The 15,653-nt window shown below is 42.4% G+C and overlaps 3 protein-coding genes across 7 annotated transcripts in view; 2 read left to right on the top strand and 1 right to left on the bottom strand.

Annotated features, from left to right (window-relative positions):
• Positions 1 to 1,745: 1,745 nt before the first annotated feature.
• Positions 1,746 to 3,163, bottom strand: LOC109642012 (type-4 ice-structuring protein LS-12-like). 2 transcript variants are annotated; one of them, XM_020106636.2, is made up of 4 exons: positions 3,089 to 3,163; positions 2,897 to 2,971; positions 2,526 to 2,676; positions 1,746 to 2,149 (listed from the first exon to the last, which is right to left on the bottom strand). In XM_020106636.2, the coding sequence occupies exons 2-4, from the start codon at positions 2,946 to 2,948 to the stop codon at positions 1,888 to 1,890; spliced, it is 465 nt and encodes a 154-aa protein (XP_019962195.2). In that variant the 5' UTR covers positions 2,949 to 2,971; positions 3,089 to 3,163; the 3' UTR covers positions 1,746 to 1,887. The 2 variants fall into 2 exon arrangements, with proteins under 2 accessions (XP_019962195.2, XP_069393873.1); XM_069537772.1 differs by lacking the exon at positions 3,089 to 3,163 and having other exon boundaries at positions 2,897 to 3,059.
• Positions 3,164 to 6,052: 2,889 nt separating this feature from the next.
• On the top strand, positions 6,053 to 9,909 carry rbm8a (RNA binding motif protein 8A). 2 transcript variants are annotated; one of them, XM_020106637.2, is made up of 6 exons: positions 6,053 to 6,211; positions 6,760 to 6,819; positions 6,917 to 6,994; positions 7,694 to 7,830; positions 8,866 to 9,002; positions 9,448 to 9,909. In XM_020106637.2, the coding sequence occupies exons 1-6, from the start codon at positions 6,145 to 6,147 to the stop codon at positions 9,494 to 9,496; spliced, it is 528 nt and encodes a 175-aa protein (XP_019962196.1). In that variant the 5' UTR covers positions 6,053 to 6,144; the 3' UTR covers positions 9,497 to 9,909. The 2 variants fall into 2 exon arrangements, with proteins under 2 accessions (XP_019962196.1, XP_019962197.1); XM_020106638.2 differs by having other exon boundaries at positions 6,061 to 6,205.
• Positions 9,910 to 10,264: 355 nt separating this feature from the next.
• otud7b (OTU deubiquitinase 7B) overlaps positions 10,265 to 15,653 on the top strand; it is a 30,587-nt gene continuing 25,198 nt past the window's right edge. For 2 of the 3 annotated variants that reach the window (XM_020106641.2, XM_069537803.1), the window contains exon 1: positions 10,265 to 10,675. The gene's annotated coding sequence lies outside the window, so the exon portion shown is untranslated. The remainder of the gene's footprint in view (positions 10,676 to 15,653) is intronic. The other variant, XM_020106642.2, reaches the window with a different exon arrangement.

Below are 15,653 nucleotides of genomic sequence, written 5' to 3'. Positions count from 1 at the left end.
GTTTTCGAGAAAGAGAAACTGCAGGTTTTGATTGTTGTGTTGGTGCAAAGATAGAAGAGGAAATATTTGTATGTATTAACACGATGTGCTGACCAGAGCGAACAACACGTTCAATACAAGCAAATCGAGGTGCGAGATGATGACTTGATGGTTCCTGTGTTCAAATGTGAAGGATGTTGAATGGACAGAGATAATTGCAGCAATTGAAGTAATAACCTGCGCGGGGGAATTCTTCATCTACAAGCTTTTTCATGTTCTTTTTTACAGATGGTCTCTTGACAGGCAGCCAAACTGTTTCACTTCACCTCCGCGAGCACAAAGAGAAGGTCGCTCAGGACTAGCAGTGCCGCCGGGAGACACAGGCTCCGGCCTTCAGTTGGAAAAATTGTGAAAGGGTGCGGAGGAAAGTTCTGAGGGAGAGCTGTGGAGGTTTAATATAAAAGCTCCGTCAGCCCTCCCTTGGCTTGTCTCCACGGGAGGGTTCAGATCGTACATCAGCTCAAGGAGGCCACCTTGAGTACGGCTCGTATCCTGGCAACAGAGCTGAGAGGGAGCAGGCAGTGACGGATCAACGCTGAGGGGAATGTGTTGTATCGAGCTGATGTGTATATTCTCATGGTTTGATGGAGTTAATGTTGATTCAGATTCTCATTTTTAGATTGAAGTCAGAGAGACGTTTGACAAAAAATGCATCTCATGGTCCACAGCAGCTTGGAAGACTAGTGATTTTGTTGTTTTGTGGTTTAACTGACAACAAGTCATTGTCTCCCTCACTGCTTCGAGACACAAGCTTCAGCTGCTCCAGCTCCCTGAATGTCCCCTGTTTGTGTGATAAGAGAATAATTAACTGTATGAAAACTTTATAATGATAATAATAATAAAGAGAAAAGCAGAAATTCCAGCCTGATGTGTTGATGTTGTCCTCAACGGTCTAAATTTAATGACATAAACTTAACACAGAAAACACTGGGTCAATTAAAGCTGCTTTAAAAGGGATTACTATATATCTTCACCCCGTGTTTTATTTGAACTGAGTTAATGACACTGATAACGAAGACACAACCTTTAACTGTGTTGAAATGCCAGCACAGATCTTTTATGGAGAGGAAATAACTCGAGGCTCATGTCTGCAGGGTTCATGGTGAGAGATGTTTGAGGCGACAGTGTTGAAGACAGTTTTTGAATTCAGTGAAAAACAGTAAATTCAATGCAGTCTTCTCTGTCTTGGAAATAGAAATTAGAGGAATCCAGCTTTGTTTCCTAATTCTGTTCATGCGGAGGTTTTTCATGAGCAGGATCATAATGAGAAAGTGAATTAAAGGTGCATTTCTGAGATTCAGCGACATGTAAAGTTCATCGGCCTAATTTACATGCATGAGTTGGTCGACAGATTCGTTTTTTCGTTCTGATTGTGTGTTGGGTAAATTATCGTCTCGGGGTCAATACAAGTGTGAATTCGGGTTAATCTCATCAGCCTGATCTTATCCACACATGTAACCTGGACTGCTTCTGAATATTGAACCATGAATGATGGAAACCTCCCCTGACACAAAGGTTAGAGGTGAAGTTGATATTGACATTTTCCACAATGATCTACTCTCCTCAGATTCTGCCACAATTTATTTCATTTCAAGTTTATTACCTGCACTTTGGCTTTTTATAAATTAACCCCCGTGTGCTCAGAATGCAAATTTGATATATGGCTCACATAAGCAAAAGATAAACAATACGTCAGTTCAATGTAATGTCGTTCAAACCCCTTTAATGACATTTAGGCATCACATCTCAGCCGACTCCAAGATGAAGGAGCGTGACAGACGAACACGAGTGAAACAGGAGCCCGAGCTCTTGGGTGTTATTGAAGCTGGAGCGGATCAACGGCAAGCGTTACTGGAGGATGACCAGGGCCTTGGTCTGGTCCATCACCTGCTGGAAGAAGTTCACCATCACGTCGGCCAGAGGCTTGACCTGGGCGTGGAAGTCGTCTGTCAGGGGCCTGACCTGGGCGTTGAAGTTGTCGGTCAGGGGCTTGATCTTATCGTTGATGTTGGCGATGAAGGGCTTGACCTGCTCCTGCAGCTTGGCGGCTTCGGACTGGACCTTGTCAACCAGGGGCTGGATCTTGGCCTTGCTGTTCTTTATGTAAGTCCTGATGGAGGCAGAGGAAGTGACGTTATTCAGTTACTCTCTGCTGCTTGTATTTTAATAAAGACAAACGAGCTAAAAACACCTGAAAATCTATCTTTTGCCAATAAACCAAGATAATATGAATTTTACCTCAATAACAACCCACTTAGGACCTAAAGACTAAAGTGATTAGGCTTTACTTTTATGTGTTGTATGTATTTGAGGTTTGTTCATTTTCTATTTTCTGTTTATTTAATATCAAATAAATAAGCATCTCCTGCATGTGTGGATGTTTAACAATTACAATTATCATAAAATAAAAATGGAAAATCAGCACAACTGAAACTTTTCAGTTTGTCATTTTGGCCATGATTGCTTTTGTGTTGGTCGTTACTTACCGGGTAGTGTTGGTCATCTCCAGAGCCTGCATCCTCTCCACCACGTCCAGGGTTGAGTTGGTGATGGTGTCAGACATGTCCGTGATGAACTTGGTGATCCTGTTCAACTCGGACTGGACGTCACGCTTCGCCAGTGACACGGCCTCAGAGCCTGTGAACACACATTTAAACATCTTCATTCAAATCTGCTGATTATAATAACAACTCGATAAACTGCAGGACTGGAAGATGAACCAGGGAAGGTGAAGGTCTCTCTTTGATAAGCACTGGTTCTCAGCTGCTGTGGTACAAGCCTTTGAGTTTAAGTCTAAAACTTTCACGGTCCTCTATGAGTAAAGAGAATTCATATAGTCGGTGGAAATGTGTCTTACCGTGGGCGACAGCCAGCGCGACCAGAAGAGCGGCAACGAGGGAGAACTTCATGGCTGCAAATGAGCAGGAACAACCTGAAGAAAAGTTTAAAGAGTAGTCAGACAAACTGTGGAAATGCAGTCAACTTGTAAAGAAGTTTCTGTGGAAGAGGAAACACAGAAGTGAAGCAGCAGCAGCAGCAGGAGACGAACCTCAAACTCTTGGGGTTCTCTGAAAGAATGCTGCCTCCTGTCAGGGAGCTGAGGCTTTTGTAGCTCCACAGGATGAGTCAATCACGGCTAATCACGATTTAATCACCTCCGACGTAAAGACGTGACCTCACAAGATGAGCTCAGTCATTGTGTTGGCTGGACCTTGATGCATGATGTCACATGAAAGACGCAGAGTCGGCTCTGTGTGTGAGCTGGAGACAGGCAGCTTGAGAAGTCCTGAAGCGCTGACCTCCAATTTTGAATTTAGTGCAATAATTCACACAGATACAACTGTGGAATGTAACTAAGTCATTTTGGAGGTTTTTGTACCTCTTCAAAGGGAGAGGTTATACTTTTAATTTAGTTTTATTCTATTACTTTTATCTGGCAATTTAAGTTACAGGTAACTTTCAAGATGAAGTTTTTATACACAAAATAGAGGATCATATTATAAATTAAACTACTAAAGTGGCAAAATTACTTTAAATTGAACAAAAACAAACAATTCTGTGTACACACTAGGTCCAGAAATACAATATTGCACTCTATTGTGAATACTTTTATTTCTCACCTCTTCCTAACTGCTTTTACTTTGTGATGTTTATATTTTATATTTCTAATTATTTGCTTTTTTAAATCTATATTGTGTCTTTCAGGGTTGTTAAAGTTGCTATTTAATAAAATGCATCATTCAATATATTATTACCTTGTAAAGTTTATTATCATTAATATTATTATTGTTATTAGTAGTAGTAGTATTAACCTTATTATTATTAAGTGCACATTATGTTATATATAAAATATTTAAGAATATATCAGTTAAATGTGTTTGTGTGAGTTGTTTCTTTGAATGATTTAAGTTGATGAGACAGTTTCTTAATCACTCATGATTCATTCAGTGCTATCAGCAGCTGCTCTGGTCTGTTTGTTGCTTTAGCCGAGAAATGTGCTCGTTGATAAACTCATCACAGAAGATACAGCAGAGTGTTATCGTGTAAAACAACCACACGTCATGTCAGCCAAGACTTTTACGAATGTGACTTTAATCATTGTTTTTCTTTATGTTTAAACGTATTATTCAGAACATTGTTGCAGACAAGACTGGACATTGTGTGCATGCAGTGTTACTTTGGTATCCGTCTGTTTTCTGATATTGTGCGTCTTGATTTTGCACTGGAATGTGTTGTGGACGTTTTCTGGAAGCTGGTGAAAGGGGAACTCAGCCAGCAGCTCATGTCTTGTACAGAAGATTTTAATGCAGACTTCACGGAGACCAGAAGCTGAAACAATATACAAACAGAGCTGACAGAGTGACATGAGCAATTGTCTCCCCCAAGTCTGGAGATGTCTCCCACAGCCTCCCAGTAGTAGTTAAGTACAAATATGCGTTCCTCCGTCACATTGAGTCCTTACGTCTTTCTACTGGTGAAATACGCAAAAGAGTTGAAGCTGGTGCCTCTCTGTCTGGGGCATCTGAGTTAGATATGAAAGTCCCTGAGCGTAGAGACTACAATGTGTTGTTGGTCGGTCCTTCATCTATAACCTGACCTCGGGCGCTGCTTGGAGAGAGAAGGGAGTATGTGAGGCACTATACTCTTAATGCCGTCTGGATATAATGTGTAATATACATTATATTCATAATATATAGTGGCATATAAAGTAATGTGTGAGGATGGACATAAATTAATTAACAGAAAGAATTGCATATTTATTTAGTATGAACACAGATTTAACAATAATATAAAATATAAGAATAATTTCCTTTCGAATGCAGAATTAAGAGACACATTTTTCACTGTTTGAAAGGTTTAAGTGATATTTCACTTTAATTTATTTGTTGTTACCTAATGATACAGGGGGGGGGGGGGGGATTTATATATACACATTCAACATCCATAAATATAAAGTTCGGGTGGGGTCAGGTCAGTATATTTCTCAAAATGTTGCTCTTTGGTGTCGGATTATCTTTCACTGTTTTCTACAGACACGGCGTATCTCATTCTGCTGCGAGTGCAACACTGTGATTAATGCACAAGAAAGATCCTCACTGATTCATCCACCAACCATGTTTTTACTGTGCTTTTGTGTTGCACAGGGAACAGGGGAAATGTTTAAAGGGAACTTCTGGACAGGTTGGAGACGTCATCTTTCTGGTGTTTGCCACTAGAGGTCGACTCTCTGAGGCAAAGCAGGAGCAGATACATGAAGTTGCCCAGTGGAGCCTGAATGCTGCCACCCTGTGTTGAACATTTGTGATTTCAAGCCTTTATTCAGTGGCTTAAATGTTGTGACCAGAGAAACTCATCACATCGTCTGCGATCATTCTCACATGATTACAGCACTGAGCGTATCAGTAGTCAATCCTCCTTGTATTTACTTTGTCTGTCCTCCCCTCAGGCCCTTTATAATGCAAACGGAGCTCTATCCGTGGAGGAGTGAAACCGTCAAGCATGAAGGAAAATCATGAGAACAGGAAGATTTGTCTCATGTTGAATATCGAGAATGAAGCCAGGTTTTGAAAACTGGCTATAAAACATGTCTTGTATGAATTAATAAGTGGAATCAGTGTCAGCACGTAAACACGATGTGTCCACCAGTATTAGGACTGATTGAAGACATTGTGCACAAATCTGTCCCACACAAACATGGAAGGATGGAACACTGGGTGATTGGACCAGGAGGGATTTACTTATTCTCAAGATACTAAAATCTACATATTTCTTACACAGAGAAATATCTTCCTCGGACTTAGTTTGACTTTATTCTCAACATGTTGACTGTATTCATGAAATGTAAAACAAGAAAATCTTCCTCTGACCTAGTTTTACTTTATCCTCCACATTTTTTTTATTTTATTCCCAACATTTCCTCTTAAATCTCTTTATTTCAAATATAAAAACATCATCTTCCTCTTTGCATATTATTGTTTTTTTCTATATTTGACCCTAATGCTCTTCCGTACCTCTCCGTTCTTTACGTAGCTTTACGCCAATCGTCAACATCCGGCCTTCCCGCATACTCTTGTTGCGTAAGTGATCCGTGGACACAGAGACATCATGGCGGACGTGCTGGATCTTCACGAAGCGGGAGGAGAGGACTTTCCTATGGATGAGGATGGTGATGGTACACATTTCATTCACACTCGTCAGCGACACATTCCCCGAAGCTTCGGTGTTTAAAAAAAAAAAAACGTTGCGTGAATATCGAAATCCACGCGTGAAAGGTCGCAGCGACGAACGCAGGCGGTAGGCCTGAAACATGCTAACAAGCTAACTCCAAGCTAACAACGCACTGAAGACTCATTCAAACGCTTTTACGAGGCGGCTCCGTCGTAGTTGTTGCCTCCGGTCACTTTTATCGAGGTTTCTACGCTTCATCGGTTTAGTTCTCTGTTTGAAACGTGTCACTCGGCCTCACGCTTTATTTCACTTTAGCACGAAGATGCAACCTGAGGAACTTCGGGTGTTATTAGCCGCCGCTAGCATGCTAGTGGAGCGAAGCTAATGGCTACCCTGAAGTTACCCTCGGTAAACTGCACACAACATTAGAAATACAGTTTCCACACACATGCATTTAGTGGTTTTAATGTTGTCGTGGTGTTACACATTTCACAGCTTTTTAAAAGCATCTTGTTCTGCATTGTTTTGACTTGCTCCCTCCTCCCTCCGCAGAAAGCATCCACAAGCTGAAGGAGAAAGCCAAGAAGAGGAAAGGACGAGGCTTTGGTTCAGGTGAGTTGGTTTGTGCTGCTGAATACAAACAGAGTTATAAATGGTATCTTTAGTAAAGCCAGCTGTGTTAACCGTTTCCACGTGGTACTGTTTTCAGAGGAAGGAGCCAGGTCCAGAATCAAGGAGGACTATGATACCGTGGAACAGGATGGGGATGAGCCGGGTCCTCAGAGATGTAAGTGCTGCTGTTCATATTGCAAATGTAATGTGAGCTAATCGTATGAAGTCCAAGCAACAGTCTTCACTAACTTTTCTGTTAATTAGTAGCAAGTATAAACAATGAAATCGGTTAATTGGGACCAGGCAGACATATAACTGTCTGCTGAGTGTGTCCATAGTTTCATCTTTGTTTCCTATCTGGGTATCTGAAATGTTCACGGTCTTTTTTACACCCTCAGTTACATTTGTTGATAGTTCCTACATTGGCAGTGGTTATTTAACAGGCAGGGGCATTAAGTATGGATTTAAGACTCCACAGAAAGAGAGCAGTTGAGTAAGAAGGGTATTTTTCATTTCATTAGTCTGCTGTGGACATAGTATGTTGGTTTTGAGATTATTCTTATAATAGCGTTTGATGAAGTCACTCTTAAGTTCTGTGATGCAGATAAACAAGGCTTCTTATTGGTTTGACCAGTGTTTATATGTACATTCTACTCACAATGAGTATTTAAGTATACTTAATACAATCTGGTCTATGTATTACTTTTAAAAAGCAGGGTTATAAAGTACCAGTTGCATAAAGAAACATTCATATGGAGTTTATGTTCCATAATCCCTGAGTTTGGATATCCAGTGCTCAGACTCCATGAATCTAGTGATGACAACCGTACTTATTAGGTCCCTGATGAATGTGCTTGTCTTTATCTTGTTGCAGCTGTGGAGGGATGGATCCTGTTTGTGACAGGTGTACACGAAGAGGCCACTGAGGAAGACATCCATGACAAATTTTCCGAGTTTGGAGAAATCAAGAATCTGCACCTCAACCTTGACCGCAGAACAGGCTACCTCAAGGTGAGGCATAGACGTATTTGTCATGTTTGTGAGTTATTCATTTGACCAATGCTGACCTTTTACTGTTCTTGTATAATGGGTTCGTTTGTTTTCTGGTGTAAAGTGAGATTTGTTTTACATCTATTTTTTTTTGCAAACAACTAAATCTAGTCACCTGGGATGCTACCCTGTTCGTCTGTTAATTAAGTGCACAGATCAGAAAAGCCAAATACAGTATGAAATGAATGGAAACTGAAGAAATGTGTGAGTTTTCTGGAAAAGGTTTGTGTCTGGTTTTGTCAGAAGTACGCTGCAACATTTGGCAGTACAGCTAATTTGACCGTTTTACCATCTAATGAGGCAAAGGTCTTTTTATTTTTAGGTTTGGCTTGAAATACACTGAGAAGAGTTCCAAATACCTTGTTGACTCATCCAGAACATAGAACAACAGCCCTAGTTTCTCTGATTCAGCCCAGTGTTTAAATGATCAATTCTTTCCAAAGGAAAAAGAGTTAGAGCAGCATCTAAATGTCTATCTTTAAAATAAAAGATTTTTAAATGTTCTCCCTAATGTAAGGAGTCATTTGTTGCATGAACAAACCCAGACAGTGTTTGATACAGTTTGCTTTATCGACACGAGTATCAAAACCTTGCTAACAGATATAATTGTGAATGACTGTTGGACAAAGCTTGCTGGAAAAGATGCTTGAAAGCTCACACACTGGCTTCACTATTTTTTTGCTGTCCAGTTTATGTCAACTGTCTTCTAAACCACAAGATGGCAGCATTGTTTTGAGTGTGAAGTAAAAATAAAGCCTCTTTGGCCTGAAACTTTTTGTAGAGTCATTTCAGTAAATTATAGAGAATATAAATTTCAAGTTTGCCTGGTAATCACTGTTTTCAGCGGGGCAGTCACACCAGTTAGCCTCAGGAATGTTATTTGATAGAAATCTTTAACCGTGTTTCTATGTCAGTTGTGTTGTTTATTGTAAAATATTACCTGATTCCAAAGTGTCTTCCTGTAACTCACATAATGTCCAAATAACTTGTCTCCAGGGGTACGCACTGGTTGAGTATGAGACTTACAAAGAGGCACAGGCAGCCATGGAAGGGCTCAACGCTCAAGACATGATGGGCCAACCTATCAGCGTCGACTGGGGATTCGTCAGAGGGCCCCCCAAGAATAAGAGGAGGTGAGGGTGGTTTGCAATAATTTGTCTTTGCCTGCTGTGGCAGTAAGGTGCTGGTAAAAGGAGTGTTTTCAACGCGTTTGAAAAGATTAATGGTGTATTAATGCATTTATCTAAATGTATTCAAATTATTTCTTTTACTTTCTAAATAAAAGTTAAACAAAATGTGATTGTTCACTGAACTAAACTAGCATTTTCTTTTTTCAACCCAGATTTTTATTTATATTCTAATGCAAAAAGAAAAGGGTTGCATGTGCAGGAGTATAATATAAATTCTGTTCAGTGCTCCATAGCTTGGCTGCAGCCATTTCTGTGTGATGGTTCTCTTGCTTGCGGCGAAGTTTGTTTATCATTAGCCATAAGTTTGTCTGAGTAAACAAATCCCATTCCAAAAACAACTAAACTGCATTTTTTCATATTTAAAAAAAATCTTTTTCCCCCCCCCCAGGACTGGTGGACGGAGACGCAGCAGAAGTCCAGACAGGAGGCGGCGTTGAGTTTGGCAGGTGTCGTCGGCCGAAGAGGGCGTCTGCTGTCACTCTGACAGGCGGTTTATAATCTGCTCATCTTCTCATGCGATGCTAGTTGTCAGAATTTTTGTACGATATTTACAGTAACATTTGCGATTTCCAACACTTTTGAGGCAAGGACTTGCTCTTCAGAGATGAATAAACTGTCTGATGGCATCATTTGCATTTCATTGTATTGTAAATCCATTCAGTTCCAAAACTGTTTTTACTTTCGACGACCAGCTCGTCGGTTAACGCGTCTGTGGGTTTTTCATGACTCGCTCAAGATCTTTCAGTTTGCCTAATTGTGACGTGCATTTTTATTCTGCTGGGGGTGTTTTTGTTTTATATCACTTTGAGAAAATTAAAGTTGTTAAAAATAAAAAATAAAAAAAACAAAACTTGTGTCCTGGCGTTATTTGTCCTGTTTAAGCCCAGCTGATGACGTAGGGGTTTACGTCATCCCAGATGACCTCACCCGGGTTGTCGGTGACGCCCCGGCTCTTCGCTGAACTCTGGAGCACCTGTCACTCCGCACCGTGCACCACTCACAGGCTCCGCGGACATCGAACCCCCTCCTGGCCCCCGATTCTCCGGCAGCCAATTGGCAACTGAACGCTTCGCCACTCGCTCGCCTCCATTCGGTGCCTGCGCCGATCGGCGAGCGTCACTCAAAGCCGCGGAGCGCGCCCATTGGCTGCGAGGAGGGTCACTCACGCGGGCTCTCCCCGCCGATTGGCCCGCCGCAGCTCATGGGGGGGGCGGGGGGGCGGGTACGAACCCCGTCGCTTGACGTTGTTGTTGTAACTGCTGGAGAAATTACTTTTGTCGGCGCTGGTCCGGTTCGGGATTTTACTTCTCGGCTCCGCGCACGAAGATGCTAAAAAGTTAGGAGTTGTCGCCGCGGGAGACGTTCGTCGTTGTTCACGAGGCGGCCCTCGCCGGGAGAACTTCATGGGACGACGGGAACAACCTCTGCGAGGCCGCTCGGGGTAAGAAGAAGTGCACGGGAGACCGTGGGCTACTAGCCCGTACGTTAGCTAGCGTTAGCCGCTGATTAGCCTGGCTGGAGGTAGCCCCACTTGCTAGGAACGGGATTTTGTGGACTCGCCGAAAAACAAACCGCACAACACCCGGAAGGAGGATGCGCACACGCATGTAACGCAGGTGATGAAACGCAGGAGTGAATGGCGGCTTGTTGTTGTTGGGGGGGGGGTATAATAAACTAGTTGTGTTGTGAGTGAGCGGTGCACGGACCCCCATGCGTTTCTACGCCTCAGATGCGTTTATGTAAGCATGTGTATTGTCCGCTGATATTTGTGTTGCAGGGAGTAGTCGCAGCCGTGGTAGCCGGTTCGGGGGTCAGCATTTGTGGGGAGGGGGGGAGACACGTCCAGCAGCTCGGGGGGGTGTGGGGGAGCAGGTCGGTGAGCTGGGTCGGTGGCTGAACGTTAGCTTGGAGCTGTCAGCTGTGCTGCAGTTACCAACCACGTTTAAAGTTGTGCATTTAAAGAAGAGATGCGTGTTCTTCTTCTCTGTCTCTCCCTCTGTAATCACAGTCAGTTTATTTTGTGTGTGTGTGTGCATTCACATCATCCAGTTCCCTCACGGCTGACAGTCACGATCCAGATGATCTGAGCTGGGTTTGCACTGAAGGTTCATGTGTGATGTAACATTTTCCTTAAAGCAGCAGCCCAGTGTTCCCAGTCCCTCCTGTGTGTGTGTGTGTGTGTGTGTTTTCTAACTCCTCCAAACCCAAAGCGACTGGTCTCATTAAGACATCGTGAAGTGATGGAGTGACTCAAGGCTTTTCTGCCCAAACCTCGCAGCCAAACATGTGTGACTGCTCCTTGAGCTGGCTTTGTGCATGGGTGCAGGTTTTCAAACCCGGGACCGGGGTCATTTTGTCGTCATTTGATGGGAGAGGGCCGGGGTAGCCTTACACGTTTGCTTTGAATTATTCAGGTCTTGTATTTGTGGGCCCCTTTGTTTGCTCGAACACCAGGACAGACAGTCAACATGAAAAGTAGGACATAGGTACAGGTTGTCGAGTTTGGCCTGGAGGGACTGTTGATGTTGTTCACACGCTGTTGGAAACGCATGCAGCAGACAGCAGGAACCTCGTGTTGCAAGAAAACTTGGTACTGTGTAGTAGGAATAACGAATCCTGGACTCCGGCTTGTATTCATTCATTCCTGTGACTGCAGCTCGATGTCTGAAATGCAGGCCTGACTGTTGCAGAGAAGACTTTTGATCAGCACAACTGTGGGAAGTTGGAGCAAACTACCACTCTGATGCCACTAAATATGAGCGATAGATTGGATGTTTGATCCATCGCTCACTTGGCTCATGCGTGACTGTACCCCCTCTAGATGATGAATCCATTTCAAGTTGCCTGTCGGTTCTGGGATCCACTGTGCAGTCAGGCTAGAAGATGAAAAAGATCTTGATACCCGGCTGCGTGGTCTCTTGTGAGGGTTTGTGAGGTTGTGCTGTCAGGCGTCATTATGCGAGTCCTCAACACTTCAAGGAACATATTGATGCTCGCGGCCGCACAGAGAGCACCTCGGGCAAATATTTTAAGTAGAGGAGGGTGTAGCATCCTTCCTAATGCAGTTATGATTCAAAACTGGCAGGGTGTTCACGGAAAAAATATCAGGAGATGAAAATGATTTTTCCACCACGAAATCTACAAAAAACATGGGTCAGCAACTTTTTAAGCAATCAGATATTAGAAGCCAGTTTGTGAATGCTTGAACGGTTCTGTCGGTCATTGCACTAAACAGCACAAGATAAATCAATTCATGACCAGCTTTGAATGACACCGAGCGAGGCAGGATGCTTTTAAAGGTATGTGTTGACTCTCCAAGTTATTGAACTTTGATTTAGTTTGTTGATTCAAGTGAAAATCTCTGGTTTGACATTTTACACTGGTCTCGGTTGAAAATGATTTAGATGAGATGACATAGCTGTGAGAACAATAAGGTATTTTCATTGTGTTTGAATTATCTGAGTAGTGAGAGGGACGTCAGGAGAACGGCTCAATAACACGTGGAATGATGGCAGCAAGTGGTTATACATATAGACAGGTAGAAATGGGTAGTGAGAACCCGGTTTCCTGAATCATTGTATTCCTTTAAGCTGATCAATTCCTCCTATCGACGTTGGCATGATTTTCTGACAACTGTGCATTGAGTCACACTTATGTCAAACTGAGACATGATGCTGGAAACAAGAACCAGCAATTTCACAAGGAAGTTCTTGTTGTAATGTCTGTAAACTGGTAAACACCGGCACTAAAAATACTAATAACCTTTATTTGTATGCTGAATCCGATTCTAGGAATGCCATGCATTGTGCCCTCCACTGCAGTTGCTTCCCAGCTAAACAGAATTTCTGTTGCCAGCAGTAAATTTCCTGTTTAATATTAACATTAGCAGATTTCTTCTTTTACTGAGAAAATCGAAATGAACACAGCATTGTTTCTTCACTATGTTCAGACTTAAAAAAACTGTTGTATTGATGCAGAAAAACCTGCGTAGGTCTACTCCCCCCCCCCCTGACCATTTCAATGGTATTCCCACCGCCTGCCAAAGTACTGGTACCGTTACAGCCCTCGTCAGTGTTGTGCAGTCACATGTACACCCTGTGAAAAAAGGGTTTGTCATAGATCTGTCATCCTGAAGTTGCAAGACCTGATGGTAATGTGTTTGTTGGCAAATTGTTTTGCTGTGGCGCATAGCAGAGTCGTTCAAGAACACAATGGAGGGTAGAGCAGCTATAAACTAATTTGTGCCTCAGTTTAGAATTTCCTAAAGCTTGCAGTTGGTTTATCTTTTCAGTGGGAAGTATTTAGTCTGGAATATTACTTCTTCATTTTAAAGGTTTTGAGTTACTATCTTAACTATCTTTCATATCCTTAATATCTTTAACATGGATCGCAACTATTTTTGTGCTGCACGGCTGCGGCTGTTTAGACTGCCTCAGTGGATATAGTGTTTCATAGGGTAACCATGCTGCTTCAGCAACACAGAAGTTATGAAATTTTAAATTCATCTCTTTCTGGGCTCCCCCAAACAGCTGTTAGTGTGTGTTTGTGTGTGTGTGTGCGTGCTTCAGGGATCCAGTATCACTTTCAGAGCTGGGCTCATTTGGCCACGGAGGTATTCCCATAGGATGTCTGAAACACGGTCAGATTAATAAGTAAGGAGATGCGTGCTTGTTCAGGTTAGTAGGACAAACACATGACATTTGCGTGAAGTGAACATGCTCCATTTAATTTATTAGTGTATTTGCTTAACCTAGAAGTGGCACGAAAGCAGGAAGTACTCGTAGCACTTACCACCTCGCTAATTGTCAACATGAATACAGTGACACAATAAAAAGCACCTCTATACAGTCCTGCGTTTGTGCTCTAATCTCTAAACTGGTCATAAAGACGGGAAGAGATGTGATACGAAAGTGAAAACTACCTTGCCACAGCGAGATGGGGATCAATAGGTGGCTTGTCTCCAAGAGGCCACTGTGTCCAGACAGCGACTCATAAAACTCTTTGCAGACCCACCCTCCTCCTCCACTAGGCTGGTTGCCTGCCAGTCTTGTGACACAGCAACCAGCCACTGCCCAGGATTGTTTGTGTCAGGGTGGAGAGACGGTGAACTACCACATCTACCTGGGTGTCAGCAGCTGCGTGACTTTGAACAGCTCGCTGTGCAGAGTCGACCCGCACAGAATGCTGTGGGATTAGGTTTAGATATTCCCCCACAGTTGTTCTACAATACAAGTGGCGGTAAAGTTGGTTGGAATGGTAATATGAGAAAAGATATAGCCTTATGAACGGTGCAGACATTATACCACTCGGCACAAGGCGCCACTCCTACAAGGGACGCTATGGAAATGAGAGCTGCTGTTTCAGTTGCTGTATCAGTTACTTTATGGTCGTCACCTTTTCTTCCTCTACGTACAGTACAGGGCGGGGAATTAATGATTATACACTGTACAAGCCAAAGCCTCACAGTCTTATCTGCCCTGTCACAAAGTTTATTACCTGATTTTACAATGATATGATAACATAAGTGAAAACACCTACAGCAAATAAATTAGACTGTGAACACAGGCAGGTTGGTCTGTTTTGGCCTATGTTGTGAATATGAACACTTTCTCTCTTGTGTTGAAATCATTTTCTTGTGTTTGATCGATGCACCTGCTATAGGAAATGCGTGATTTGCCCTGAAATGTATTTAAAAGTCAAAGTATTGTAGTGTAGATTTGTGTTAATATTTCTGATGATGTGATGAAATGTTATGCCATGAGATAATCATTGATATATTAAACTCAAAGACATTCAGTTTATTACAATGATTATATAATAATAGCTTTATTTATGTTGCACTTATCTAAACAAGGTTACAAAGTGCTTCACAAAATACATGGTCAAATTTATTTTTTAAATAAAGGTTTAAGAGAACCAAACATTTTTTACATGCAAGCTTCATATTCGTAAGTCTTTCTTATTATTAACAAATCTAAACTATTATGACCTGAAAGTGCAGAAAAACAATTGGTGGCTGCTGTTATGTCTATGTTTTATAGCAGGTATGAATGATGAAATGTAGATTGTACTTTAACATGAGGACAGAATAGTATTTTCCCGCATAGACTAGAAGCCATCAGTCGTTCCCGCCCTGCCCTGTTGATCCAGGACAGCAGGCGTAATCCCACACACAGCTCTGATGAGGAGCCTGTCGCCCAGGATGACATCACACGGGGAGTGACGTGAAGTCGCCCTGCTGTGTACAGGGCTCGGCCTGCAGCACGTGGGGATTCGCATGAGCATTAGTGCTGCCCGCCTGCAGAGCATGGTGCTTGTTTAGCCGCTGGCTTTATAGCTGGGCTTAGTTGACTTATCAGGAGTTGATCTTGAGCATTCAACGAAGTCGCAGATCCATTTTATTTTCAATATTAAAACCTCTGAGAAGCTCTGCTCTCTTTTTGCAGGAGATATTCAAATTAAAGCAGAAGTCATGTCACCTTCCAAATGTGGGTTATGTAATATTAGGCACATTATTTGTACACTAAGCAAACAGGGTATTTTGGCATCAGTGCTGATTCTGAGACTTGTTGTCGGTGTACAGTTTAATGTTTA

This window comes from Paralichthys olivaceus, chromosome 13 (genome assembly GCF_024713975.1).
Source record: "Paralichthys olivaceus isolate ysfri-2021 chromosome 13, ASM2471397v2, whole genome shotgun sequence".
NCBI classification, from domain to species: Eukaryota; Metazoa; Chordata; class Actinopteri; order Pleuronectiformes; family Paralichthyidae; genus Paralichthys; species Paralichthys olivaceus.
The sequence above is the reverse complement of the archived record's forward strand: the minus strand, read 5'-3'. Positions and strand labels throughout refer to the sequence as shown.